Source organism: Spea bombifrons, chromosome 12 (genome assembly GCF_027358695.1).
Source record: "Spea bombifrons isolate aSpeBom1 chromosome 12, aSpeBom1.2.pri, whole genome shotgun sequence".
In the NCBI taxonomy this organism is placed as follows: Eukaryota; Metazoa; Chordata; class Amphibia; order Anura; family Pelobatidae; genus Spea; species Spea bombifrons.
The window spans coordinates 17,309,265-17,336,468 of record NC_071098.1 but is presented as its reverse complement, the minus strand read 5'-3'; the positions used below and the strand labels follow the sequence as shown (position 1 = coordinate 17,336,468).

At 35.5% G+C, this 27,204-nt stretch overlaps 1 protein-coding gene across 2 annotated transcripts; it reads left to right on the top strand.

The window, feature by feature from the left end:
- Positions 1–616: 616 nt before the first annotated feature.
- On the top strand, positions 617–26,053 carry TRIM29 (tripartite motif containing 29). Of its 2 annotated transcripts, XM_053451754.1 has the most exons (10): positions 617–1,450; positions 7,339–7,434; positions 10,151–10,384; positions 13,555–13,741; positions 14,470–14,562; positions 18,265–18,348; positions 21,639–21,716; positions 22,133–22,225; positions 23,184–23,257; positions 25,094–26,053. In XM_053451754.1, the coding sequence occupies exons 1-10, from the start codon at positions 842–844 to the stop codon at positions 25,151–25,153; spliced, it is 1,608 nt and encodes a 535-aa protein (XP_053307729.1). In that variant the 5' UTR covers positions 617–841; the 3' UTR covers positions 25,154–26,053. The 2 variants fall into 2 exon arrangements, with proteins under 2 accessions (XP_053307729.1, XP_053307730.1); XM_053451755.1 differs by lacking the exon at positions 21,639–21,716 and having other exon boundaries at positions 618–1,450.
- The last annotated feature ends 1,151 nt before the right edge of the window (positions 26,054–27,204 follow it).

Here is a 27,204-nt window from a genome sequence, read left to right as displayed (position 1 = left end):
CTGTCAAAGGTATAGATGCACTGTTAAAAAGTTTTGCTTTAATAAGAGGGTAGTATATAAGTGGAATGGTTTTCCAGCAAATGTGGTAGAGGTTAATACAGTGAGGGAATTTGAACATGTATGGTATAGGCAAGGCTGTCCTGACTATTACAAAAGGCCAGCACTGTAAAAGGTTTGATGTTTTTACAAAGGGAGAAATTGGCAGACTAGATGGGCCAAATGGTACTTATCTGCTATCAGTTCTATGTTTCCATGTTTCTTAGCTTTAATTTATGTTAATAAAATTTGTGTAAAACAAATATTAAAAGAAATGTACTTATTTAGCAAGTGTTACTTCAATTTCAATTTCTCCCTTGTATAGGTTGTATTAAAAAAAATATTTAAGGATACCTCCTTCGTAATAATTTCAACTCCCTCTTATACTGTTGTCTTGCATTTTAAATGTAAAAAGCACTTGAGTGCATACATATATAAGAAACCTCTAACACATTTTCTGTCAACAATTTTGAGTTGTCAGAAAGAATTATCCAGTGTGAAAGGATGAAGAACAAGTTAAAGCCATAGAGCAGATGATTGTAAACGTTTCTTCTGTTAAAGAGGGCAGGGCAGGAATGTTCCTAAAGCTTCCTGGGTGTGGATCAGGTTGTGTAACCTTACCCTTAGCTGCAACATCTCTTAATCACATCTGCTTTGAGGCTCACCTGCGAAATCTGGTGTCTTCTTTTGAGCAGGTTTGAGTCATAGAGATATATATTTGAGTGTGTTTTACCCTCTGCTCTAATACTATTTTAAGAGGTGTCCAAGGACAGAGTAACACCAGTTAGCAGGAAACACAAAGATCATGGAAGAACAAGGCATTAAAACAGCAAATGGATCCCATTCTGAGGACGCAAAAGATAGCAGCTTAGAATCTCCAAATGTGAGTATCAATGATGATAATCAAGACATTCTCAATGGATCCGGCTTGGAGAAAAGTGGTGTAAAAACAACCATTTTAAAAACCACCATTGGATCAGGGGGCATAAAGACCGGCAGAACAAATCTTTTTAGTGCATCTGATGTCAGGTTAGCCAGCAGTCCTGTGGCTGGAAATGACATTTCAGAAACAAGAAGATCAGTTCGTGTCAGCGTAGGCTCTAACTATGACCAAGATGAAGTCCTTTGTGATTCCTGTATTGATGACAAAAAGAAAGCAGTGAAATCCTGTCTTGTGTGCCAAACATCTTTTTGTGAAATCCACCTCAAACCCCATCTTGAGGGAGCTGCGTTTCGGGACCACAAGCTACTGGAGCCCATTAGAGACTTTGAAGCAAGAAAATGCCAGTTGCACAGCAAAACAATGGAGCTCTTCTGCCAAACTGACCAAACATGCATCTGCTACCTGTGCATGTTCCAAGAACATAAGAATCATAATACAGTCACAGTAGAAGCTGAGAAGTATGTGAAGGAGGTGAGTACCAATTCCTTCTTTTAATTTTTTCTATTGTTTAGTTTGTAATACATTTATTTCATGGAATAGTAAACTTCATATTATTTAACATATTTGTTAGCATATTTGTTAGGATGTGGAAAACGTAATCAGATCATGACATTAAATATGATATTGTTTTATGCTGTTGGTAATTAATAATACATTATTATATATTATTGTATGAATTAACATATATACGTATAGAGCGTTGTATGATATATCACAAAACCCTACCTGTCCCAGTAAACTGACTGAAGTACATAAAAATTACCTAAGGATCAGAGTTCAGAAAAGAAGGAAATAAAAACTGAACTAAGGAACTCTACCGAGGTGTATACATACTATAAAAGAAAGCTAAATGCCTAAGTCATTAGGTTAAGTGGGTCCTTTGCAGGTAGAGTATAAAAACGAGGCATTTATGAAATACTCAAGCATTCTATAAATGTCCTTAAATGGCATACTAAGATTAGCCATTCTATATCAATTTAATCCAAATTTTATATATAGTTTCACATTTTACAAATTAAAAAAAAAACCTCAATATTGCTAATGAAAATAAATGAGTATACAAATTTTACTCGGATCTTTTACTAAATCTTCATGCTTAGTTTCATTATGTGCCTAAGCCTATTTATTCTATATGGTGAAAATGTACTCCTTGTTAGTGATATTACATATGCCTTGTGTACTGACCATTTATCATTTTTGTGTGAACTGTGTCTTTAAAATTGTACTGATGCCCTAAAGGGGTTAAATGCAGACGTAGATATTCTGCTTTAGTCTTGTCTGAACAGAGCAAACACTGAGGGCGGCTCCTCCATTACGACATTTCTTGAATGCCTTTATATAAGAGCCTTAGAACTTTGACTGTTTTGCTGTCCCACCTTGGGTGTGCCAGAGCATCTTCCAGAGGAGGCACTTGCCTGCAGCTAAGTAGCGCGTGTTATGCAGGCTGACATCACTTAAACCCCACCTGGGAAGATGAGAACTTACTTGCAACACTGATCTGTGTATGACAGCCTTTAATTACAAAGATACAAAAACCAAGGGAAACTAGTGCAAGACAGACACACATATACATACATACATACATACATACATATATACACACTCACTCTATCTATTGTGGCTGGTTTATTTACTTGTAAGGTGCAATGCTTATATAGAAAGACAGCAATATAAAATATCAATCTGAATTTAAAGCTAGTAACATTTCAAGTATAAGAAACCCTTCTGTTTCTGATGTTGAAGGATTCTGTTTCATTTTGAATTCATCTTAGCTTCATCTGTTGCGGATTCAATTAAAATAAAAAGACTTTTGGGCAGGCTGGATGGGCTGAATGGTTCTTATCTGCTATTGAATTCTATGTTTTACAACCATATTTATCTATGTTACCATGTTACAATTAAGAAGAACAATTAAGAAGAAGAAGTCACATGCTGGCCATTATCTGGTAGATTAACTTTCAGATAATCACCCGAGTAAGACCACAGTCGGTTCTATCTATAGCAGAACTAATTCTAATCTATATACTATCTAAATATACACAATAATAGTCTTATGGCATGTAAATTTTATTACGATATTGATGTTACTGTGTATAATACAGATGCATGTACTTAGCTGTGATATTTTTCCAACAATGTTTACGACATTTGGAACACAAAGGTACTTTGTTAATAGATATATAGTTTATTACTGTAGTTAAAGTTTCTATGGGGTACATAATAATGAGTCTTGAATATTATATATGGAGTGTATATCTGTTACAGTCATCATTGTTAAAGCTAACCAAGCAACTTGTAAGATGACTTTAAAGGGTTGTTTTTTATGTATGATAAACACAAGCTATGATTCTTTTAATTCCCCATATTACCTATAAAGCTTACAGTTTTTACAGTTTCCACCCTTTTTGTTCAGCCTAGGTTGAAATATACACAATTCCACGCAAACATTATTCAGATATGTACGTACCTTAATATTTTAGGATTAAATAGTACCCATTGTGCAGCGCTATGGTATTTGATGGCACTATATAAAACAATAAATAATAATAATAGTACCAAACTAATTTTCAGAGCCTTATATAGGAGTATTCAACAGTGATTGTCAATACACATATTTTTATTATGTCACTTCTGGCTAACATCTCTTATAACTACTAAAGTTAATGTGTGTAGGAGGAAATATTACTTGAATGTCTGCAGATTTTGGGCCTTGTGTGGCCTTGCACATTTTTCTGTTAACTGCAATCACTCCAAGACTGAAATAATTGAAAGAAGACTGTATGTTACTGTCTTATGTTAGTGATTTTACGGCACCTAAAGTAGACATAGATTAACAGGTATATTAGAGTAAGACTCAAGAGATATATCACTTAAAATATAAGTGGGGGAGCTATTTTTTATCTTGCAAATTCCCAGGAAATGCAGAAAGAGAGGAAAATATTCTGGACAAAAGAGCAAAGGAGAGTACGAGGGGGTAACGTTGTGGTTCATTATTAGAACGTTACTACATTTTTTCAAAGTGACCAGGCTCCGTGAAGGACACAGTTGACTTTAAAAAATATATATAAAATACTACTAAGTTGTAACCCAAGGTTAAAAATGTGTTAGAATTAATCTATTCCTTTTACAAAGGCCTAAAACATAAATAGCAATGGATAGACTGTCAAGATACTCACATATATCTATGCCTGCCCATACAAATGTAACCATGCTTGCCCTTAGACACAAAGATCCTAGCATATACTTTACATTGCAGACACACTTACTTGCCCTTACACAGATACACCCGGACATACAATTTGCTTCACACAACCAACACACATGTAATTTCTCTTCCCCACTTTCTTCCCCTTCTCTAATCCTTTTTTATCACTCGACCTTTTCTCTCTTTTTCCACTAATTCTGTTTTCTTCTCTTTGCCTCTCACTCTTTCTTTACTCTCTTACACCCATCCTTTTCTCTCTCCCTTTTCTCACTCTCTCTCTCTCTCTCTTAGACTCGAATCCTTTTCTCAGTCTCTCTTGCCTTTGTCTCGCTTTCTTTCTTTTCTTTCTCTTCACTCTGTCTTACTTTTCTCTGTCACTCTTTAATGTCTCTCTCTCTCTCTCTGCCTCACTCTCTTCCCTTTCTCTCTGCTTTCTCATCTCTCCTTTTCTCCCTACCTGCTTTAATCCCTGGTGTTCCTGTTATAGGAACATGCGGTCTGTTCCTACAAACTTCCAATTGTCGCATTGTGTGCTGCTTCAGTGCTAGGCACATGTCTATCTCATCCACAAGGGAGCACTGAAGTGAAGGTCTGTAGGAACAACTGTTATGCTTCCTCCATTTTGGGCCTGTTAGAACAAGATCAATGATCTCCCCAACTGGTTCTGCTCTTCCAGCATTGGACAGTTCAATGTCCCTCTGGAGGGCACCAGCTGGGTGACAGACACCACAAATTATGGTGATGTACGAGCACCTTCCTGACCCCTGATCCCAACCACAAATACCGTAATATGTTACATGTAATATGTAAGACTTAAGCCTATATCTAATTTTGAAGAGTTATTAAATCCATCAAAATTATAAATGCAACTGAAAAAGAGAGAGCATTGAATCATAGGTAATAATCGAAACATACTATAAACAAAATGTAGTAGTCTTCTGTTTAAGAAAGAAAAAAAAACTAAATTAATGCCAGATGGAATGGAAAGCAATTAGTTCACACAGTAGTTCTATTAGGGCATTTTTCAGTTTGAGGATGTAATTTGTCAGACAGTGAATATTGTCTTTAAGTCAAATAAAAGTTAATAGGGACTTGTTTCAGCAGAACATAGCAAGGTCTTTGTGCAATTCAGCAACCACTAAATTTGCAGGATTGCACAAACACAGCCAAGTCTTTCAGTTATAAGAATAGTTCGATTTAAGAAAAAGTTAGATTTTTTTAAGAAAAAACATGCAGATTAAGAAAAAACAGGTATACTATGATAAACTTAAAATATTTCTTTTTTGTAAATGTAAATGTAAATAATGCCAGAATTCCATGAAGATTCACTATTTAATCAGTTACAGAATCAGTATCCAAACCTATTGGTAATATATGATATAGGAAAAAATAATCCCCTTATGGAGTTAAAGGTCCATAAGAGCAACTCTATTGGTCGATGGCAGGGGGCTGCTCTGGCATCAACCAACGAAGAGCAGCTGCCCTTTATTGATGCCGGATAAAGGGATGAGTCCCCTGCCGGCGACCAATAGAGTCGCTCTTATGGACCTTTAACTCCTATCCTGAAAAACTATATATATATATATATATATATATATATATATACAAGGAGGGATAGATATTGCCAGGGATACATTTAACCCTTGTTTTAAGGATGAGACCCCGTAAACATTTACATATTATCAAGCCTTGCCAAGGTTAGGCCTCTGTTTCTAATAAGCTGCTGACAAAATGTTTTTAAAGGTCATCCATTTCCACAGATAACAAGATCTTAAAGGAAGTTAAACAAGATGAAAGTAAATTTGTGTAGATCATTGTATCTGCCATGACAAGCTTGACAATTGTAAAAAAGTTTGTGGATATCAATCATATTACTCCTCCATTCATGATAATCACTGGGATATAGATGCAATTGAGGTTGCATACCCAATGGGTTTTAGTTTTTGTCCGGACAATTAAAAATGGAAGGCAGCCCTAGGCATGCATGAATGTATGCTATTTAAAAGTACCGTAACTTCCAGTAGCGCTTACAAACTATTATATAACTGTTTAATGATGAAAGGTTCTACCTTTTTTAATCTAATTGTTACCGAGTAGAATGAATTATGCTTTATAGTAGTATAACTTTAGCGTATAAACATTGTAGGAATGCAATAGTTAATGTGTATGATATGATGTATGTATATATATATATAGCCAAAAAACAATGGTGTAACCCTGTACTGATTACAATATCATATCTCTCATATTTCCCCTTTTTAGGATCTTTTGGAGGACAGTGTATTATAATCAGGAACAAAATAACCTTTTCCTCTCTAAAAGTTTCCTGAAAATTGAGTCCTAAGCTAATTATGTGCATTAGACAAATCCTAAAAATGTAAGGTGAATCCACACCTCAAAGAACTAGAATGTTTCTTAAACACACCCATATCGAGGACATAACTGACATACTCGTAGCAGATGCATGGGATTCTTTAATATCATTATGACATGCTTTAAATTTATTGCAAATAACTTGTTTTGCTATTTCACAATTAGATGCCTGTAACCAGAGAAAAATGTCAACCTGGAGTTGGTTAATTGACATACTGTTTGTCTTATTACCTTTAATCTTGTCAGAATGAGCTTTCACTATTATCCTTCACTGCCTGTTTAAATGTATCACCGCTCTGTTACTGTAAACATTACATTCCCTTGTGAGTTATTGCAAGATATTGAGAGATATAGCAGAATGTCAAACCTACCAAATAAAATAGAAATACATGGAAATAAACGAAGAATTCTGTCTCAGATTTTTCTTGTTTAGATTCAGCCACAAGTCAATGTTCACAATTCACATGACTTAATTTTAACATTAGCTAAATTGTTTACAAAGATTTTGATGGGTAAACCCAACATTTTCTAGCAATCGAATAGAAATGTGACATTCATGCAATATATAAAGCGTCAAAGATACACAATGGGTTGATGATTTAGTGTAGGTTTGCTTCGATTGCAATCGTTACTTCAGATTATTCACTTGATTTTACTTTATAAGTATTATTTGGATTCACATAACAGCTGCATATGCATGTAGATGTACAAAAAATATGAAAAAATATAATTAAGTTACAGTGTTATTTAATATATTTTTTTCTTTATTTCTCATTTAAAGACAGAGCTCTCTGAAATACAAGAGCAGCTTCACATACAGCTCCTTGAGGTGGATGATGAAGTGGAGAGATGGCATAAGGAGAAGGATCGCATCCGGGTAAGACCCAAAATCCTTAAAGCAGATCCATCAGTTTTCCTAAATTCTATATTTCACAATTCAGCATACTGTATAAACCTGCAACTGTAAAAACCTAATTGTGTTTACAGTTGGAAAAAAGTAAAATATATATTTAGATCTACATATTATTCCACATGAGTATTTTATGGGAGAGTTTGAAATTAGTGTTGTAGACCTTAGGATATTTACCTAGAAAAAAGCATGCAGTTTTTTTCTTTGAAAATGCAATTAGACATTTTAAATGTGGCATAAGAAAATAAAAAAATAACTGATGTGTGATGTCATTGCTTTTGTCAGTTGGATTTCTGGGGTGCCTCTAGACAAAATGACTGACACCTATGACACTGGTGCTCCCTGTATTTAAAACAAACTATAAAATAGGAAAAGAGGACATTAAGGGGCATGAGATGATTCAAAATGGTTCTTACTTTTAAGTTTGTGGCAGAAACTAATTTCAACAGAACGTTGTCACATAATTTTGAGTGTGTTGTAAGAGAGTCAATGTTTTTTGGGTATAAAAGGGTAGTTCAGCTGAATGCACATTTTGTATACTCTAATTGTACTCCGTGTTTATGGTGCTGCAGCTAAATACTTTTATATCTACAGTAAAGTCCATACACATTTTCATTCTACTTAATGTAATGTCTAGTTTCTCTTATACATTGTAAATATAATAAATGGGAACAATAGTTTCATTGGTAAATTAAATGTAATGCCTTTTGATCATACATATATTAGGTATATTCAGGTAATTCATACCTGAATAGGCTAGACAAACTATATGAAGCAATGGCACGGGATGATTTAATTAAAAAAGAATATAATTAAAGTATCTGTCTAGGGTATGAACAACTGCCACCTCCCATTCACACCGTAAATCTGTGTGGGAAAACCCTAGGGTTTATGCTGTTCTGCAAGTTCGAGTCCGGAATTTCAGGTTATGCTTCTGCTGGTCGCGCTCAACTCATTTCCACTGTTGTTGTATACACCAGGTGCATGGCAATAAATTCTGTTTGATGTAAACTGTTAATAAACACTAGGGTATACTTCACGTAACGCGGAGCAGGTCATTTTTACCTGAGGATATTGTCAGTCTCACTGGTATTTTGGAAAAAGCACCAATGTCAAACTATGGCTTGTGTTTGAAAACAAAACAGTGCCTCCCAACTGTCCCTCTTTGAATGGCACAATCGCAATTTTGCCACTCTATCCAGCCTAGCTCTACCTCTGCCCTGCTTTGTCTTTAACACCAGGGAATGCATACTGTGAATATGCAGAATTGTGCCCATGTGCAGTAGCACTACCTCCCAAGCTCAGCCTTCTGGCTTCCCGATTCGCCATGGGTAGAAGTTGGTAGTTATGCCCATAGGATGGGACAACCAGAGTTTTGCACTAAGTAAGCCCCCTTAGTATTGCTGCTTGCTGCTTTCACCCTTACATTAGTGGCTTCTGCATCACTGAGTTAAGTGGAGTGCTACAATGTTTTATTCCAGCACTCCGCTTCTCTCAAATCTGCAGAGACCACGATCAAGAGGTACAGCAGGACAATGCTTGCCCTTTACTTAGGACAAAAGGGGCCCTGCAAACCTTCCTTGCCATGGGCCCTGCAAACCCTAAGGGCAGTCCTGAACAAAATGCCTATGAGAATCTAAACTATTTATGTTGAAAATAGACAAAATCACCCAAAAGTAGCTGTAACTTTGTTATTCTTCCAACTCAGTGGTTGTTTTTTGCAGGGAAATGTATAGTCCCGTTCATAGTTTTTTATTTACTCTTGAAAACTAATTATACTCTCTTTGAAATAAAGATAAGTACCGTATACTGCTAGTGCTAACTCTTCCGCAATACCAATTTCTTTACAACTGGAGCTCTTAGACCTGCCTTCTTACAGGTGCCCACTCCTTTTGGGTGTGCTAAAGTCATGTAAATGTAGGGCTTGAATCTTGGTAAAACTCTTTAATGCCATCTATTATAGAATCAATGCGTGACTATATGTGTCTTTCCTCTCTTCTGCATTGTGCATTGGGAGGTAGCAATGTCCTATGGATGTTAAGTAGCTCATTGTTGCATTGTTCATCGGCAGGGGGGGGATTAGGCTATTGTAAGGAAAAAAAAACTTCGTATTGAACATTACCAGTGTTGTGGGGCCATGTTTGAACACAATCATTAATACAATGACAATACACTATAGTGTATTTAAAAACTCAGTGAGGTTATTATAGTATTACATTCAACAGTCTTGTTACATCTACAGATCACTAGATTCCGTTTGCTTTTTCCGTTTTCTATATTTCTCAATATATACTAATTCCGATATTAGCAATATATGAACATTTTCATTGTGATCTCACTTTTATATCTTTAAAGACATTAAAGGGCCAAATAAAATGTGTAATTATACCTTACAACTAACATTTACTCAGTTAGCTTGCTGAACGATGCGCACTGACTGCTTGGCTGACTCATCAGCAGTTTTATTTAATGTATTTATTTGTTTACAAAGAGTAGACAAAGCAATATTTGAATTATATAAAAAAAAAACTTGTACGTTAAAGGGTGTGACCAAAAGCCATTATGTTGCTTGTAATTCACTCTATTATCTTTCTGGGTTGTAAAGCAAATGGCATGTATTAGCTATTTACTCATATTTCAAATGAATGCAGATTGATTACATTTATTTTATTTATTTTTTTAGAATTTCATAACTAACCAAAAGTCAGCTGTGGACCACAGCTTCAAGGACCTAATTCGAGAGATTCAAAGACAGCAGGATGAAGTGAAAGCACACCTTGAACAAAAAGAACGGGCTGCTGTAGACCTTATCGAACAGATAGTTAGTGACCTGCAAGTGAAACGTGACCAACTACAAGAAAAACAGCATGATGGAGATAAACTTCTTCACACAACAGATGCAGTGCTCTTCCTTCAGGTAGGTGGACAATAGAGAATGTGTGGATGAATCAATAAAGATGTCATAAACACATAGAAGAGAAATACTCAAATAAAAAAAAAAGCTGATTAATAAAATGATGTAAACTAATAATGATACTCTCACCAAAAGTTGTATATATAAGCCTAGAGCAACATATGGAGAGGTGTATGGGGCCACCTATAAGGAAGAAGAGAGCTGAGCTACACCTGCTGTTTTTTGCACCTGCACTGGGCAGTGTGCTGGGTTAGGGGAAGGGGTTACAATAATATAATAAGCAACACCACCTCTACAGAGCAGGCAACTATTCTTCCAGTTAAGTAAACCGTGACCAGAGTTTACAGATTATTACTTCAAAGTAAGTTCTAATTGTGTATATATCTGTATCTCTACATTGGAAACAAATCATTCTGATATTTTACTAGTAAATTAAACCCAAATATAATGTATTGTTCTATATTTTAAGTCCCCATCAAAAAATATTTTACTCCTTGAGCATGAAATACAGTGGAGTATAAAGTAATGTAGGTTAGCACTATTCTTTATGGCAAAGCTAACAAGTCAGCATTGTTTGATGAGAGACTAGGATGCATTCATGTCGACAATTACCTTAACAGAGCAGTATCCACCCACATGTCTTTATAATGTATGTATACACCCAAGTAAATGGGCAATTGTTTAAACACTATGTAGAACATAATTACTGTCTACTTACAGAAGTGGCAAATCCTAAATTGCAAAATAATACCTTAAGCAAAATTGTATTTAAAGGCAAACATGCGTATATGTCTGTTTTAAATCTGTATCTCATATAAAACATTAGCAAAAAAAGCATTTGTTAACTGGATTTGGAAGATATACTCGGTAGGTAAGCAGAAGCACCTATTTCCTTAGAAGCATTTATTTTCACATTCTAGGTGGAGGGAAAAATAGAGGATGCAAAATCAGTGCCATCATTTACCAGATTTTAGTAATTTTTTTTACTTTTGTAATTTAATTTCTGGAACAAAGGAGCTATAGGTATTCAGTGAGCGCCTTTAACCAAAGCCACAAACTATGTCAGTAGAGTCTTGAATCGGAAGTTTAAATTTAAAAAGGTTCTAAAATTCAAAGAGGTCATAGAGTTTCACACTTATGCCACATATTTAATTTCATTAATTTTGACAACTCTAAGGGGTCTGCGTTTTCTGCCTATATATTGCTGGACGAGTTGGGCCGTCTTCCACCAAGGAGCTACATTTAACTTTTACTTGTTGCTTCTTTGGCTTCTCACAGCTATGCAAAATCTTCTTCATCTCTGCACATAGGGAAGGTTTATTAAACAGTTATGCCTGAGGCCTATGTAAAGCCATCACCTCAACTGATGCATGAAGTCATTAGGATTAATTGTACAGGGTAAAAGTGAGCTCCATAGTTACTGTTTTTTCCATTTTACCAGTTGTACTCAGGAATCTATTCTTTCACAACGTCTTCACACTCCATCCTCTGCATTGATTTTTGCCTTATTTTAAATATGTAACCTCTTCCCTTTTTCTTGAAATATACATCTATTAATTGTATGCTTCTTATTCATCACATCACTTTACATTCTTTATTGTTGTCTCCCTTCCATTTTGTGAAATTCCTGTCTGCACTTGTCCTATTTATCCTCCCGTGTATTAATGTTTCTAGCATTCCTATTGCTCTGATATATCTCTGGGATGTCTTCTACAAAGTAGTAATAATTCAGTTAATGTCCAACTCTATAAGCTTTTAGCCTGCATGAATCTCACAATTATCACAAATCAGCCAGTCTTTTTGTGATAGCTACTGTTGATCAACAACAATTTGTTTTATCGCCTCTACTATTTCTCTACATTCTCTTAGAGACTTTATTTACTTTGTTTCATTCCAAGGCACCAAGCACTGTACAAAAAGCATTCCCAAATATACTCTAGGTGTATTTAATGCCCATTCCTTCAGATCCCCGTCTATCATCTGTTTTCGTTTGTTTAAATATGTGGTGTTAATTAAGCAATAATAATTAATGTTAACCAGAGAAAATTGTATATTTGAATGGCAAAAACTGCCATGAATGAGAAATGTATGTATGTATGTATTACTTTTATAAATCAAATTTTTCTTTACTCTTTCGATTCTTTGCGTAATGAGTACTGCTTAGTACATGTTCTTGCTTAATCCTGATTACAGAGTATATAACACATAGAACCACAAAATAGTGCACGACAGTTCAATGAAAAATGAAGGCATTGGGTAGATCACCTATGGACAAAATGGCGGGCAGGGCAGATCTGGGTGAGGATTGGAAGTTCACTGAGTGGAAGAAGGGAATGCTTTGTTTTTTGGATTAGTATCGTCTGCTCATTTCTTTCAGTTTCTCCTGTTCTGAGGAAGTGCTTTCTTGTGGAACCAGAACTTTCCCCCATGTCTAGCGTTCACTTTGGATGTATTGAACACTTAAGACTTTAACATAGCTTGCTTATACAGGTAGAAACAGCTAGAAATCCCAGGGATAGCTCTGGGTATTATATGTATATCAATTTTATGCACTTCCATATCTTTCAAATATTTTATTTGGTGTGCTGTTGCCTTACATTATTTTAATGCTGATGGACTAAGAACAAATTTAGGTCCTGGGCTTAATCCATTACTCATTATTCTATAAACTTGTATAGTAATAGAGGTTAAAAATGGCATTGCAATTCAGGTCCTGTGTCGATTACATGTTAATCTGATATTCTTGGACAGTGACTAGAAATCAGGTTCAAACTTGTAAAAAAGATAAATGTTTGTTAATGTCTTTCTCAATAATCTTTTTAGCACTGAAACTGAGTCATCGCATTTCCTGTAGTTTCAAAGCTTCTAAGCCTAAGGGTATGAAAACAACGCTAACTTTTCACTAGGGAAAGTTAACCATCTATGAAAGGGGTTGTTCTTGTAGAGAACAAAATATTCTAATCTTCTCTTGGTGTATAATGGTTTTATGCCATAATACAAACATTTTGAGTCCATGTTTTAAAAATTGTATACCTTTTGTACTATGCCTTGGCTGTGAGTTAATAAATAATATCAAGACTTTACTTATGATCAGATTTTTACTCTTCATATTATTTTCAATTTTATGGCATCATTCTAAGTGTGAACTAAAATATTAATTTTACATCCCATAGGAGTTTCAAATAGTGATACGAAATGCTCCCCCAATCCCTCCTCTGCCTACCTACAATGTGACACTGGAAGGTGAAAAGCTGACACAGTCTATGGGTGGCTTAAGAGAGGAAATGTTATCAGTTTGCAGGAAGAATGTGGAAAAATACTGCAAGGCAGATGCAAGCCGTTATCTTGTTGAAAAGAATGGTAAGAGCACAGGGAAATCTAGAAACAGAGAACTCAATGGCAGATATGAGCCATTGTAGTCTGTTCTTTTTACCTCCAAAACTCAATTTGAAATGATCTTCAATGAATGCCTGGAACATGTAATTTCCTCTTTTAGTGTGGTAGCTTTCGTTTTGAAAAACACATTCTTGTGGAGAACCTACACTTACAGTAACAATAAATACATTTTGAGATTTTCAGCACAGGGACACAAAGCAATTTATCAGCTGAAGTAGACATTTGCATTGTACAATGCTTTTCTGAATTTCACATCAAAACAATCAGTCATTTTCAAAACATAGAGACTTACAAAACAAGATTATGTGGAGATTCCATAGAGACCATAAAGCTTAAAAAATATAATTACAGTTTATTTCAGGTGCTCCTTGGGAAGAGAACTGTGCATACTACCAGATGTTTGCCAGAGGACCAGTTCATGCCTAGTTCTGTGGCTTCCAAAATAAACACAAGCTGACTTACACACAAAATGACATAGCTTGGATCCATTAAAAACAAAAGTAGTCACTTGATATATATATCACCGGACATATGTTGTAATGTTCAGGACTTTCAGCATCAAATAAAAAAAACAACACATATGTGAATAAGTAAATTGATATGGGTATAATATATGGCTTCAATATTAATTAACTAATATATTAATTGCTATCTCAAGATATAGTAAAAGAAAAGCTTTATTTTTCTTTTAGTTGAGAACCGATATGCAATGAAAGATCTAACATCAGAATGGACCCAACCAAATGACTCATTTGGACGTTTTAGCTCACTCTTTAATATGAAAGGTAAGTTAAAGAAAATAGCTAAGAAAAAATAGCAGTTTGTGTTTTTATATTACTGTGCACTATACAAGCTAAAATAGACCGCTCAGAAGATGTCACTAGTTGAATGTTAAATGTTTGCGACATTTTCCATATACGCCTAGGAGAAGCAGGGTTAGAGACTGGCAGCCAACCAACTGGGCCATCTCAATCTTAAAATGGGAACGTTCTTAAATTTCTATAGTGTTTGAAAGATGCTAACGTTAGGGTGGTAGAGTACCTATAGGTCAAAGCCATCCAACATGTGGCTTGCGAGCCAAATGCGGCCCGCCAGATACTGAGGTATGGCGCTGCATTGGTAATGGCACCTCCAACCATTGGCAATTCCAAGGGGCAACAGGGCAATTAACGCCCCGAAATAGACGGAGGCATGCTCCAGGAGTAGGGATAAAGCGTTAAGTCCTGACACTGGACATAACTCTTTATCTCCCTAACTTCCAGGAGGAGGTGGGGTTGAGTGGGGTCACGTGACTTTCGGAGTAGTGTGGCAGCTTGCCAGATGAGCTGCATCAAAAACAGGCTGAGGCTTTGCAAGGTAAGTTGCCTGTACGTATGTATGTATGTGGTTATGTTATTGTGTGTGTCTGGTTGTGTTGATGTGTATGGGTGTGTTGATGTGTTTGGAAGATTATGTAATTTTATGTAGCAAGGGTGGTGTACCTCTAGGTCAAGGACATTTAGCATGCAGCCTGCGGACCAACTGTGGTCTGCTGGGCATAAAGGTGATTTCAGATTCCAGCACTCTAATGTGCAGGTGTGGCCTGGATACACCCAGCTGCATACTATGAAGAACATACTATGCTGCCACATGTTCAGCCCTGCACAAGAACCTGTTAAGCTAGGTCAGGGTGGCAAACAAATGTTTTTGGTTATGTTAGTATCTGAGTAGTGTTGGAACACGTATCTTTGAGTATATTTGTGTATGTGTCTGGTTATGTTAGTGTGTGAACATGTGTCATTGGGTATATTTGTGTGAGTTATTAAGTATGTTAGTGTGTGTGTGCATATGTGAGTATTTTCTTGTGTGAACATGTTGGTCTGGTTATGTTAGCTTGTGTGTATGGGAATGCTAGCATATGTCTAGATATGTTGGTGAAAATGTGTGTCTGGATATGTTAGTGAAAATGTGTGTCCACTCAGTGTGCTCCAAGTGTGCTCCAGCCTGCCTGATTCCAGCCCATCGCTGTGGATGTTCTTACTATGCAGCTCTGTGATACACTCACACACACACACACACTGCACATGACTCAGATTTATGAGGCTCTGTGATACACTCGTACTGCATATGATTGTAAATGTTACTACTGTGAGGCTTTGTGATACGCACGTTACTTTGAGTTGATCTAAAAACTGTTTTGTCAACTGCTTTTGCATTATTGCAAAATTAACCATGTAAGAACATTCATTACACAGCTAAAAAGTAATATTTCCTCTCATTGAGGGTGGCTCACGAACACATGCATTTCTGACGAAATGGCCGAGTGCAGAAAAAACGTGAACACCCATAATATAGTTCATATAGTCTTAATCAGGCTATCCAGAGCTCACCCTCTTCTGGGGGTGGCTTAGTGTGGTGGTGGGATTAGGGGCACAAGGGTTGGGGCTAGCCTAAATCACGTAGCCTAGAGTAGAGGAGAAAGTTAGCAGAGGTGTGGATATGGCCAAACATCGCTCCCCTACCTATACAACAAGGAAGTTAGGTTCGAAAAAATATCTAACGCTAACTCCCACTAGTGACATCCTTTATGCTGCATGCCAGAATCTCTTCTATATTTCCTTTTTGTATCTATGCATGTAATAGAATGTATTTAATAAATTATATTGCATTGATATTTTGCACGTGAAATGAAGCTTTTTAAAATAAAAGCAAATGAAATAATCATGAAGAAGTGAGTATTGCAATATAAAATATCATTTTATTGGACTAACATTCCATTTTAAGGACCAGCTTTCGAGAGAATAAACATCCCCTTTTCAAGTCAAGAGCAATACAAAGGGAGGTTTATACTCTCGGAAGCTCATCCTTAAAACTGATTGTCAGTCCAATCAAAAGGTATTTTATATTGCAATACTGATTTCTTTTTAAAAAATTTACACTTCTGAACTAACACGGATATATCAATCTACATACTTTATACACACACACATACATACACACATTCACTCACTTTCCTTTATCCCCTTTCCCATCCTCAGTTCCACTCTATTTTCCTCCTCCTTCCTCTTACCTTGCCCAGTCTTTAGAGCAGCTCACATTCACTGCCATGAGGTATGTGACCCCGCTGGGGTCTCGCTTGAGCTTGATGGTGGTTATTAGATACACATGCACACTACTTAGCACGAGATGTAATTGAGGGAACACATCTCCTACAAGGCAAGCAGCCAGAGAACAGGGGAACAAACCTATACCTATCATATGCACGTCCACCTCATGTAAGTTTGCAGGTACTTACAGGTAGTCACATTTCATTGAATAGGCCTTGTGTTATGCAGTTTACTGCTATTACAAACTGGTTTGGTGGGTTTTTTCCTCCTATTTTTTTTTTAAAAAAAAACATTTTTAACCCATTTACTCACTCTTACATACTTTACCAACCTCTGTTTGTTCCCATGTTATCTCTCAACTTCAGTTTGTCGTTTCCAATTCTTATAACCTCAAAATAGCCTTTTCTTGTTTGAAAAATATCAAAATCATGTAAATTCTGCCCTTTATACTTTCAGTTCCATATCATTTGCATTATATGTGTTATCATATTAGCTTATTCCCTCCTTCCCATTATGATTGTGGCTTTGTAATATTTTATTCCAATACGCTAACATTTGCATTCCTCCTAGATCACTCCTTGTATTTGCCAGACATGTCTCATATGTGTCTGCCAGCAACCGAAATACTGGCAGACCCATATGAGACGTGTCTGGCAAATACACTAAGAGGTGATCAAGATTTGTCTTATACATATGATACATCTCATACATCTACCAAGTACCAGCTACTCGAACATTGACTTTTGTGCATTGTACATGGTATTAAAACAATATTACTCTATTTCAGCTCAGTCTCACAGCTGGTACTGTTGATTGTTACAGATTAAAATAACCACCCTCTACAAATCTCTGCTATAGACAAATACAATAAAAATATATTTCTTGTAGTTTGAGATGACCAAAATTACTTTGTTTAAATGTCTACAGTTTAAATTAATGTTTAAATTAGTTCTGTGTGCAACATTACCCTCATTTGTAAGGCTTGGTTGCACAAAATACTTAAGAGTTAATGTTCTAGGAAGGACCAACATGTGAACTGATCGCATCTGCTTCAATCAAATCAAATAAAATGTTCACATTCAAATACAAAAACAGAGACAAACTAATTATCACAGATTTTCCTTGCTTAGTTTATTTGTTCTTTCTGGCAATTACCCTTCTACTAGATGGTCAAGATTACCATAACCCATGTTGTCTCTATCGAGTGGCCATCAGTATTTTATTTATATTTTATTTTTAATCACCCTCTTCTGTGTATGAACCAGTAACATCTGCTATAATAAAAACATTATTTACACAATATAAAATTCAACACATTTATTATAATTGCTTTCATACAGCTTTCTAGACAATTGAGGCTATAGAAAAGATGTGTGACCCATCACATGTTCTCTCCATCAGGTGGCCGTCAGTCTTTCCAAGCACCCTCTCCTGGACGTTTAACTGAAAATGTTTCAAGCTTGAACAGCATCTATGGAACCAAAGGTATGGTGCATATGATCTCTCCCAGGTGTTTTCTATATAGGATATATTAAGATTAAAATAATACACACACATATATATATATATATATCCTAACATTTCTAGATGTTAATAGATTGCATCATTAACTTATTTTTCTTTTAATTTAATATATTGAAATGATGCAAAATGGGTTACTTGTGTGCCAGTGGTGCATGTAATATTGCTTATAAAAGGTGTTTATAGTATTGCGTGTTTGTAACATTTTATATAGATTGTTATTTATCTTAGCATGACATCGATAATCTGCTGGAGGCAAATTTCTAAAGCATTAAACACATTTACCTTTACAGGAGTTATGCTTACATTATTATTAGTAAAGTTGTTGAAGGCAATAGCGAAGTTCATTTGTGATACAGCTCCATCTCAAAAGCAAGCAAATTAACCTTGACAAGATAGTTTATTTGCTTCTAACGCCAAGTTAATAACTCAAAAGGGACATGAAAATTATTTAAATGTCACAGCAGTCTAAAAACTGCAATCCCTATACCCAATTTTGCTTCCATGGTGTAGATAAATCTGTTTGAATTACTTTTTACCTTTTCTCTATACACAGTAAACACAAGATAGTTTAGATTCCTTTGCTGAAAGGGAAACTCACAAAAGCTACCGAAAAGGCATTTGTGTTGTTTTTCAATTGCGTTGGTTGCTGGAAATAAGTTGAGAAGCCATAACAGAGAATTGTACTTTAGAGAAAATGCTTCCAAAGGGAATATAATAGGTTGTGTTAAACCTATTATACTCCCTGCTGTTTTATGGGCTACCAAGTTGAAAAATGTAATCTCTTTAAAACCAGCAAATTAAGAAGACAACAATTTTTTAATTGCCATTTCACGATGGTTGACTGAGCAGTCTTACATGAACTACTAAAATGGCAATGATATAGGATTTACATATGTACCTTCATTTTATTTGAACTTGTGTAGAGATTCTGAATTCTAAAAGGACATCTACTAAGGAAAACACTATATAACATGTTATAAGATCTTTAGAACACACTATTTGATCTGAAAGTACATCACAACTCTGATTGAGTTGGTCAAGTCTACCCTAAACAGTTTGCAGTACATTTAATCTACATCATCTTTTCAGCCAGTGAGCAAAGGGGGGAATTCAGGTTAGTCAACCCTTGGAAGTTGCCCTTTTGTCTTTTGTATGGAACGGCTCCCTTCTTAACATGCCATTCCATGAAGTCTAGTTCTACAACATGCTTTGATAAAAATCTAGCTGTGAACCATGCCCTGGGGTTATAGCACATGTCCAACTTACCGTGTCCAAGGGCTAAACAGAGGAATGTAAAAAAGTCACTTACAAAAGCAATCAAGACAAGCAAAAATGTATAATGTTTTTTTAAAACGCATACAGACAGAAACACTGAACAAACATGAAATATCACAAGTTCAGTTTTCCTGGAAACTCCAGTTAGGGCTGAAATGTTTAAACCTCAAAGGCTAAAATCTATTATTAATTATATAAGAGAACTCTCTACTTTGACAGTTAAAACACGTTTCCTATAAGATTCCGTATTTGAAATTTAAAAATCTGCCATTATCTAATTTTCTCCCTTGCATGCTTGTCTTTTCATACTAGGCTTACATTTATAAATAGTTAATTAAAATTGTGGTACTTTTTTTTTTACAAATTGATGTAAAATGTATTGCTTTTATAAAATGATGGGTGCTTTAAACAATCCCGACAGACTGCTTTTCCACATGGCAACAGTATCTATACTGTTGCCATTACGGACATTGAGATAAGGAAGAGAGATACACATCATAGAAGCATGGGTCACATTGTTCCATGGCGAGACAATGGAGGGAATAGAGTAGATAATATGTGTGGTTGCTGTCAGGGGGATATAAAGCCAATACATATAAGGGGCCACTGCACAAACCTTTGTTATAGTCTAAGTATCCATTTGAAGGTTACACCCTTAATCTAAGAATTAGACTCATCCAAAACATTTGTGATACCTTTTAGTGAGCTAGGATTCACCAGACAAGATGAAATTATGTAAAGAGGTTTCAGGTCATTATTCAGATACAATAAGGTGGTAGTAGACTTTAAGTTAATTTAAAACCAAACATTTTGTAATCCTGTAGAGGTACATTACATTTTTCTTAACATTTTTTGCTGCCTGTTTTGTTATTTGTAAAACATGGCATATATAATATCTTCTTCTTTAAGAAAATTGAACAGGTCAATACATATATTAGTATGTAGTTTGCACCCTATGTGCAGCTATAACAGCTTCCACTCTTCTGGGAGGGTTTTCCACAAGATTTTGGAGGGTTTTTGTGGATTTTTTTGTCCATTCATGCAGTAGAGCATTTGAGAGGTCAAGCACTGATGTTGGACGAGAAGCCCTGGCTCTGGAATATTTGTTCCAGTTCATCCCAAAGGTGTTGGATGGGGTTGAGGTCAGGGCTCTGTGCAGCCGGTCAAGTTCTTCCACACCTCATCCAACCATGTCTTCATGGACCTTGCTTTGTGTGCCGGGGCACCGTCATTCTGGAACAGCAAAGGGTCTTCCCCAAACTGTTCCCACAAAATTGGAAGCATAGCATTGTCTAAAATGTCTTGGTGTGTGGAAGGAGACATACCAAGACATTTTTGACGATGCTTCCAACTTTTTGGGAACAGTTTGGCGAAGGACCTTTTCTTATAGCTGCAAAGGGGGACCAACTACATATTAATGTCTATGTATGTACAATGAAATGTCATTAATATACCAGTTGGTGTAATGGCATAGTGCAATATAGAATGCAGACTTACTCGTGGAATCTAAAAGAGCAAAATACATCTTTAGTTCTGTTCAGTGGCACTATCTAAGTATACAAGTATTCTGAATTTGCCTTACATGGCACACATTTTCTTGAATAAATAGCTCACAGATGCTATTTCGTGTTTCAAATTATCTTCCATCTTAAAAGACTATACTTAAATCTTTTGTGGAATGTCATTGAGGAAGGTGAAAGATTCACATACTCCGAGAACTATTTGGGGCCTTGATGTATACAGTCCTTGCTTGTGTATTTTCATGCATTATTTACTATACAGCTGCCGTAATGCAAAATGTTTAACAATACCTTCAAATTATCATAGAAACACCTTGCATGCCCTGAATATTTATTAGAAATGTGCATACCGTTTCTTTGCAATGTTAATCTGTTTACCAGTTTATTCTACTGGTAAATAACCACATTATGTATATAGGTTAATTCTTAAAAGGCAGCACCTACCTCTTCTTATAGGGAATTTCAGAATGTGGGACCCTGCTCCCCTTCAGACTCAAGAAGACACCCCCAGCTTCTCAACCTTTTCTCAGAAAGGTATTCCTGCTACTTCATAGATTATTCTACTGCTCAATAAAATCACAGCTTTTGGTCTGAGATTATTTTGATGCACTTTCTTTTGCAGTCAGAAAGCAAAATTCATAGTGTGTCAGACCTATTCTACTTAATGTGTGTATTTCATCCTTTGTGTTACAGCTTTTCCAAAAATCTTATCAGTGTACAGAATTCCACTAGAATTTATGTAACTGATAATCAGGCTATTGCAATTTCTTTTAGATTTTTCCATCACAGATCACCTGTTTGCTGGGTTTGTCCTTAAGCTTGAATCACAATTACTAACATTAGTATCTTTCTTCAGAACTATTCTGCTATTCTGTATTCCCTTTCTGGAATATGCTTGAGAATTGTACACCTAATAGTAGTATCTAAATATGCTTGTGATTCTTTTCAAGGGACCGGGCCGGTAACTTCATACCAGTTCTCCTCTACTGTGCAATCCAATGAGAGCAGCACCCAACAAGATAGCAGCCCTTATAATCTGAACGGTTTGTATTTTCCTTGGATGAGACAGCCCTATGTTCATTTAATAATATATTTGTCTATCATTCTTGTCTGTATGTGTTTAATATTTATCTGGAAGAAATTATGCGTGCATACTTGTAGAGCAGATCTATATTTCAATGTGCAAAATAAGTTGGACTTAGAAGATATATGGTTTTCGTCAAACTGTATGAAAGTTAGCATATGTTTTGACAATTTGCACCTCTGGTATAAAGTTTGGTAGACCTTTTTTTAATTTTGTGAGATAAAACCAGCAACATATTCCCAAATGCTCTATGCTCCTGAAAGTCTAGTAAAGAGCTAATAATTTCAACATTGTCATAAATGAAGCTCAATTCAAGCAGAGCACTCTTACCAGGGTCCCCTCGGGGTAATGGTAGTGGAGGAATGTCTATGTTGTTTAGTAATTCAGAGCGAGAAATTACTTTGGGAGTGGACTACAGATTTTACACTGCCCAAATGTACCTGGTGTTATGATTTTTGCCCTTACGTTTCATTTTTATAAGCATTAATAATGGAATCTATTAGTTGTCTTGGTATACTTAAGCTACTGATATATTCTAAGAATAAAATCCAAACAGAATACATTTTGAATTTATTTTCTTGGACACATATTCCGTAAATGTTTTAAGTATTCCCACGTTACCAGTTTATCAGCTCAGCAGATGCTCTTCAGTTTGCCAAGCTTCTGTTTCCTGTATGGTGTAACCTGCAGAAATGTTCATTAACATATTTATTACAATCAAGTCAGCCTTTTAAGTGCTGTTCTCTACACTTTTGCTAAAGAAGTATTTATTGTGTGCCTGACAAGCTGAAACACTGGAGGAACTAAAGGAATTCCTGTCTACGGTGTGGAATAGATCACTTCTGTAAGCAGCCCTGATAACTAAATGCTAAACCTCTAACTATTCTACATTGTTTCTCGTTCACTTTTTCATACAGTGTATCCAATGATGTCAAGGCATCAAACTAAGCCCCTGCCCCAAACATGGAAATCCTCCAAGCAAAGCTTATTGGTGAGTTTTTTTGTGATCCAGAGAACACTGATCTGGTTGGTTCACTTCAATGAAAATACACTAAAGGGTAAAACTTTCCATATGTTTAAATGATATTGCTTGTTTAAATAGAAATACCAAAATATAAAGAGGCATTTTATTTGTTCTGCTTTCTTGCATCAATATTTTTATCAACAACAAATCTACCAGAAGAAAACCTCAATAGCTGTAGTTTTGTGTTTTCAGAAGCCAAGTTTGTATTATTATTATTTTTTCAAAAGACTCCCTGGGGTTTTTATTTTAACAACAATGCTTATGTAAGATCTGACAGAAAGGGAAGCTGGTTGCACCCAAAGACTCTGTTTAGTTAATTTAATTCATGTAATTTAAAAGATTACAGATGAACACATCACAAGTAATAATTGCAAGAGATGCTGTGTATTTTCTAAAGCAATTTGTGCCCGACATAATTTTGCACACAGTTTGTATCGTATTGGATATCTTTATTGTCCCTTTGTAGCTTAGTTACAATGCTACATTGTGTTATGGTTATTACAGTGTCGCTACTATCTTGGTTGATTCACTAAAATGATTTCTCCTAAAGTTTGATTGTAAGCTTGCGAGCAGGGCTCTCTTCACCAAATGTATCGGTTTGTCTTAGTCTGTCAATTCTTGTCTTGTCATATCCCTTGAATTTATGTATTGTATTAAGCGCTGCGTAAACTGTTGGCGCTATATAAATAAAAGATAATAATAATAATAATAAGTTTCAAACCAACATAACTGAAATTATCTGCACCAATGATGGAGACTCGTTGTGTTTTCTAACAGGCAAAATTAGCTGGTTTCTAAAAACAGTACTACATAATATGTTTGTTAATAGTATTAAAACATAACAATATTAATACAATTTGTCTGCAACTCATATGATATCAGTTTGGCTCATTTAAAACACCTTGCAATATCCTCAACTGCAAAACATTAATTGTTACAAAGAAGTTGTTACAAAAAGGAATTCATTCCTGTCTGAGTAACACCTAGCACTCCTTGGTCCTCCTCATCAACCGAGCTGTGAGAGATGTGGTAAATGTCTCCAATTGTAAATGGTTAGTCCTCCGCTCTGACTATAAAACTACCTTTAGCACAATAAATTAAGGGGTCTGAGATCGTATAACAACAACTCTGGACCACCTCAATCTAATAGCCTTTAGGCAAGATGATGTCAAGTCCCTGAGCCGGCTAAAAGCACTGTAGACTAGGGTAATTCCCCGGCATGTCCTAAACTCTCTCTGTGCCATTCCCAATTAAGAATGAATGGAACATTTAAAATTGCCTTCCTAGTTCCATCACCTTCAAATAGACCATGTATGATGAAAGCAGGTTGATACTCTTGAATGTTGCTAATTAATGGTATTATATGTGCCCCAACATCTGGGGTTCCATATGGTTGGCCAAGTTATTCAGGCATGGATGGTTTACTATTTAACCATTCCTACTATACAACAGGGTAGGGTGTGGTTGGGAGGGTTGGGATATTTTAAACAGTGTTGGTGTGTAATGCCAGAAAAGTGAAAACAACAATATTTTTTCATTAGGGACGGGGACCTGGGGGTGTTTTTCTAACTTGCTACTTTTTAGTCCTGTTACAACTGGGGTATGTGAACACAAACATTTCTGCTCAGTCTTCAAGCTTGCCGAGTTTAACCATACTGTAGCAACCTTAATGTACGAGTGGCTTATTTTCATGCCACTCTAGGGGTCAATCTGATATCACCCCTTATTTATAGCTCACTTAAGTAAATATGCTCAGACATGGTTTAATAGTCACAAAACAGTAAATATGATTTTTTTTTTCAGACTCAACAACGCCCCTTTTATGTCAACAAGGGAAATGCGGCAAACACTGAATCTCCGTGAATCTCTGGAAGCTGCCTGAAAAAAACCTGAATATAATGTTCACATATTAATTTGTAAAACTACTGAGCTGGAGGAAATAGTGAAGAGGTTTATGGGTTGTTTTTTTTTTTTGAAGTAACAATTTCCCTGCAGCATGGATTTTAATGTCTGTATTTGGCTGGGACTGCTAAACAGTTTTTGTTTTTGCTAACCCATGGCAGTAACCACTCGTTTGCATTTCTGAGTGAAGTAAAAAAAACAAACATTTGAAATAGGATTATTGGAATGATCAGAATGATTAACCATGACTTCTACGTTACAATAATCCTATTTCTATGTATACATTGTAGTAGTTTAATTTTTGTGTTTGTCTATAATTACAATAGTATATTTTAACTGAAAAACAAGTGTTTGGTGGTTTACATGTTGTGTAGCCCAGGCAAATATGCACATGATCATTATTCTAGATGTGTCAAATAATGCTTAAACATTTTTATAGCCTTTGCTACTACTAAGAATTTAGTTTTCCCAAAATTGTCTAGCCATATTAGGATGTTAGAATATAATTTCACACAATTAAAAAATGGCTATAGTGGCTATATCAGGCTTTCTTCAGATTATTAGTTCTAAACAGCATGGCAACACTGAGGTTATGGAATAATATTTTTTTCACAGCTTCAATCCAACATAATGTTCACAGTTTAAAAGATGTTCTGTCCGATTTCCTCCCTCTAGATTGCCTTGGTGAAATTATAAAATCAATTTTGCTAATGCAGGATTTATTTGTCTCATGCATCCTTTGGTGACCTAACCTTCGTTATTTTCTCTCACTGCATGTTCTGGAATGGAAATTAGTATTATCTGTTTCCTGTGGCTAATACACTGCTTCAAAATAATGCGACTATATCTGTCTGAGGGAAATTGATAAAAAAAAAATCAGAGGAAGTCAGTACCATATTTTATTTTTTTTACTATAATTTACATCTTTAAGACACAGGGACACTTCTTTGCCAAAAACTGGCAATTGTTTTTGGAATACAGATCATCGATTGAAGACCGTGTGCAAATCATTCTCACTGACCTTTATAGATCCTCCTTTTTCAGTTATGCACTCAACTTCCCTGACTGTGGCAAGTAAGCAACCATGCTGATAGTACAGATTAAAGATGCATCTATTTAAAAAGTAAGCATTTTGCCATTAGTGAAATATGCAAAAGACTCTTTATGTTCGGTAAAACTGTTACCTACAATCTTGTGAGTGTTTGGTAGAAACCTTTCAACAAATGTATCTACTACTGTTCAGGTTTCAAAGTTGTTTGCTAAACTGCAGTAGATGTTTAATGTTACTACATATCTGAAACCATAGCAATTTTAATCCATTTGAGACAACTTTTTTTTTGCAGTAGGAACCATTAGTGGAATCTTACTGAAAAGAGTGATCACATGTATCTATTTTTATAACATCACATCTGTTGCCCATTAGTTTAGAATTTTGTAGTTCTGTTTTACTTCCATTAACAAAGAATAATTATACGTCATAATGAGTAAAAAAGAGGAGGTTCCAGCATTAGAATCTTTCTTGTCATATTATCTCTTATAAACAGTAAATATTTCTGTCACTGTTATGTTTTAATTAGATTATCTAGGTTTTATCTTTTATCTATGTTTTTGAGTGTGTTGGCAGTTCAAGATAATAGTTACAAAGCAAATTATAATGTTAATTTACAACACATTTCTTTTATTGTAGGAGACAAACTTAAAAGGCATGCTATATTAATAGATGTTAGGGCAATATATTGTGTGTAATATCCCATTGATTCTGGGTCGTGTATGTTTCTCTTGCATTGATGTGATCCTTTTTTATCTTCTGTCTTTAAAGAAAACATTGCATTAATGATAAGAAAGATTTTTTTTTGTTAGTGACTCTTTAACTTTTCCATCTCACATATGCATAATTATCCCTTTCTTTTCGGTTGGAATTAAACTTCTATGAGAAATATCTGCAACTGTTCTCTTTTTTCTGTTTTAAGTGTAATGCCTGTGATGGCATCGTTTTTAATGGTTTAAGAATA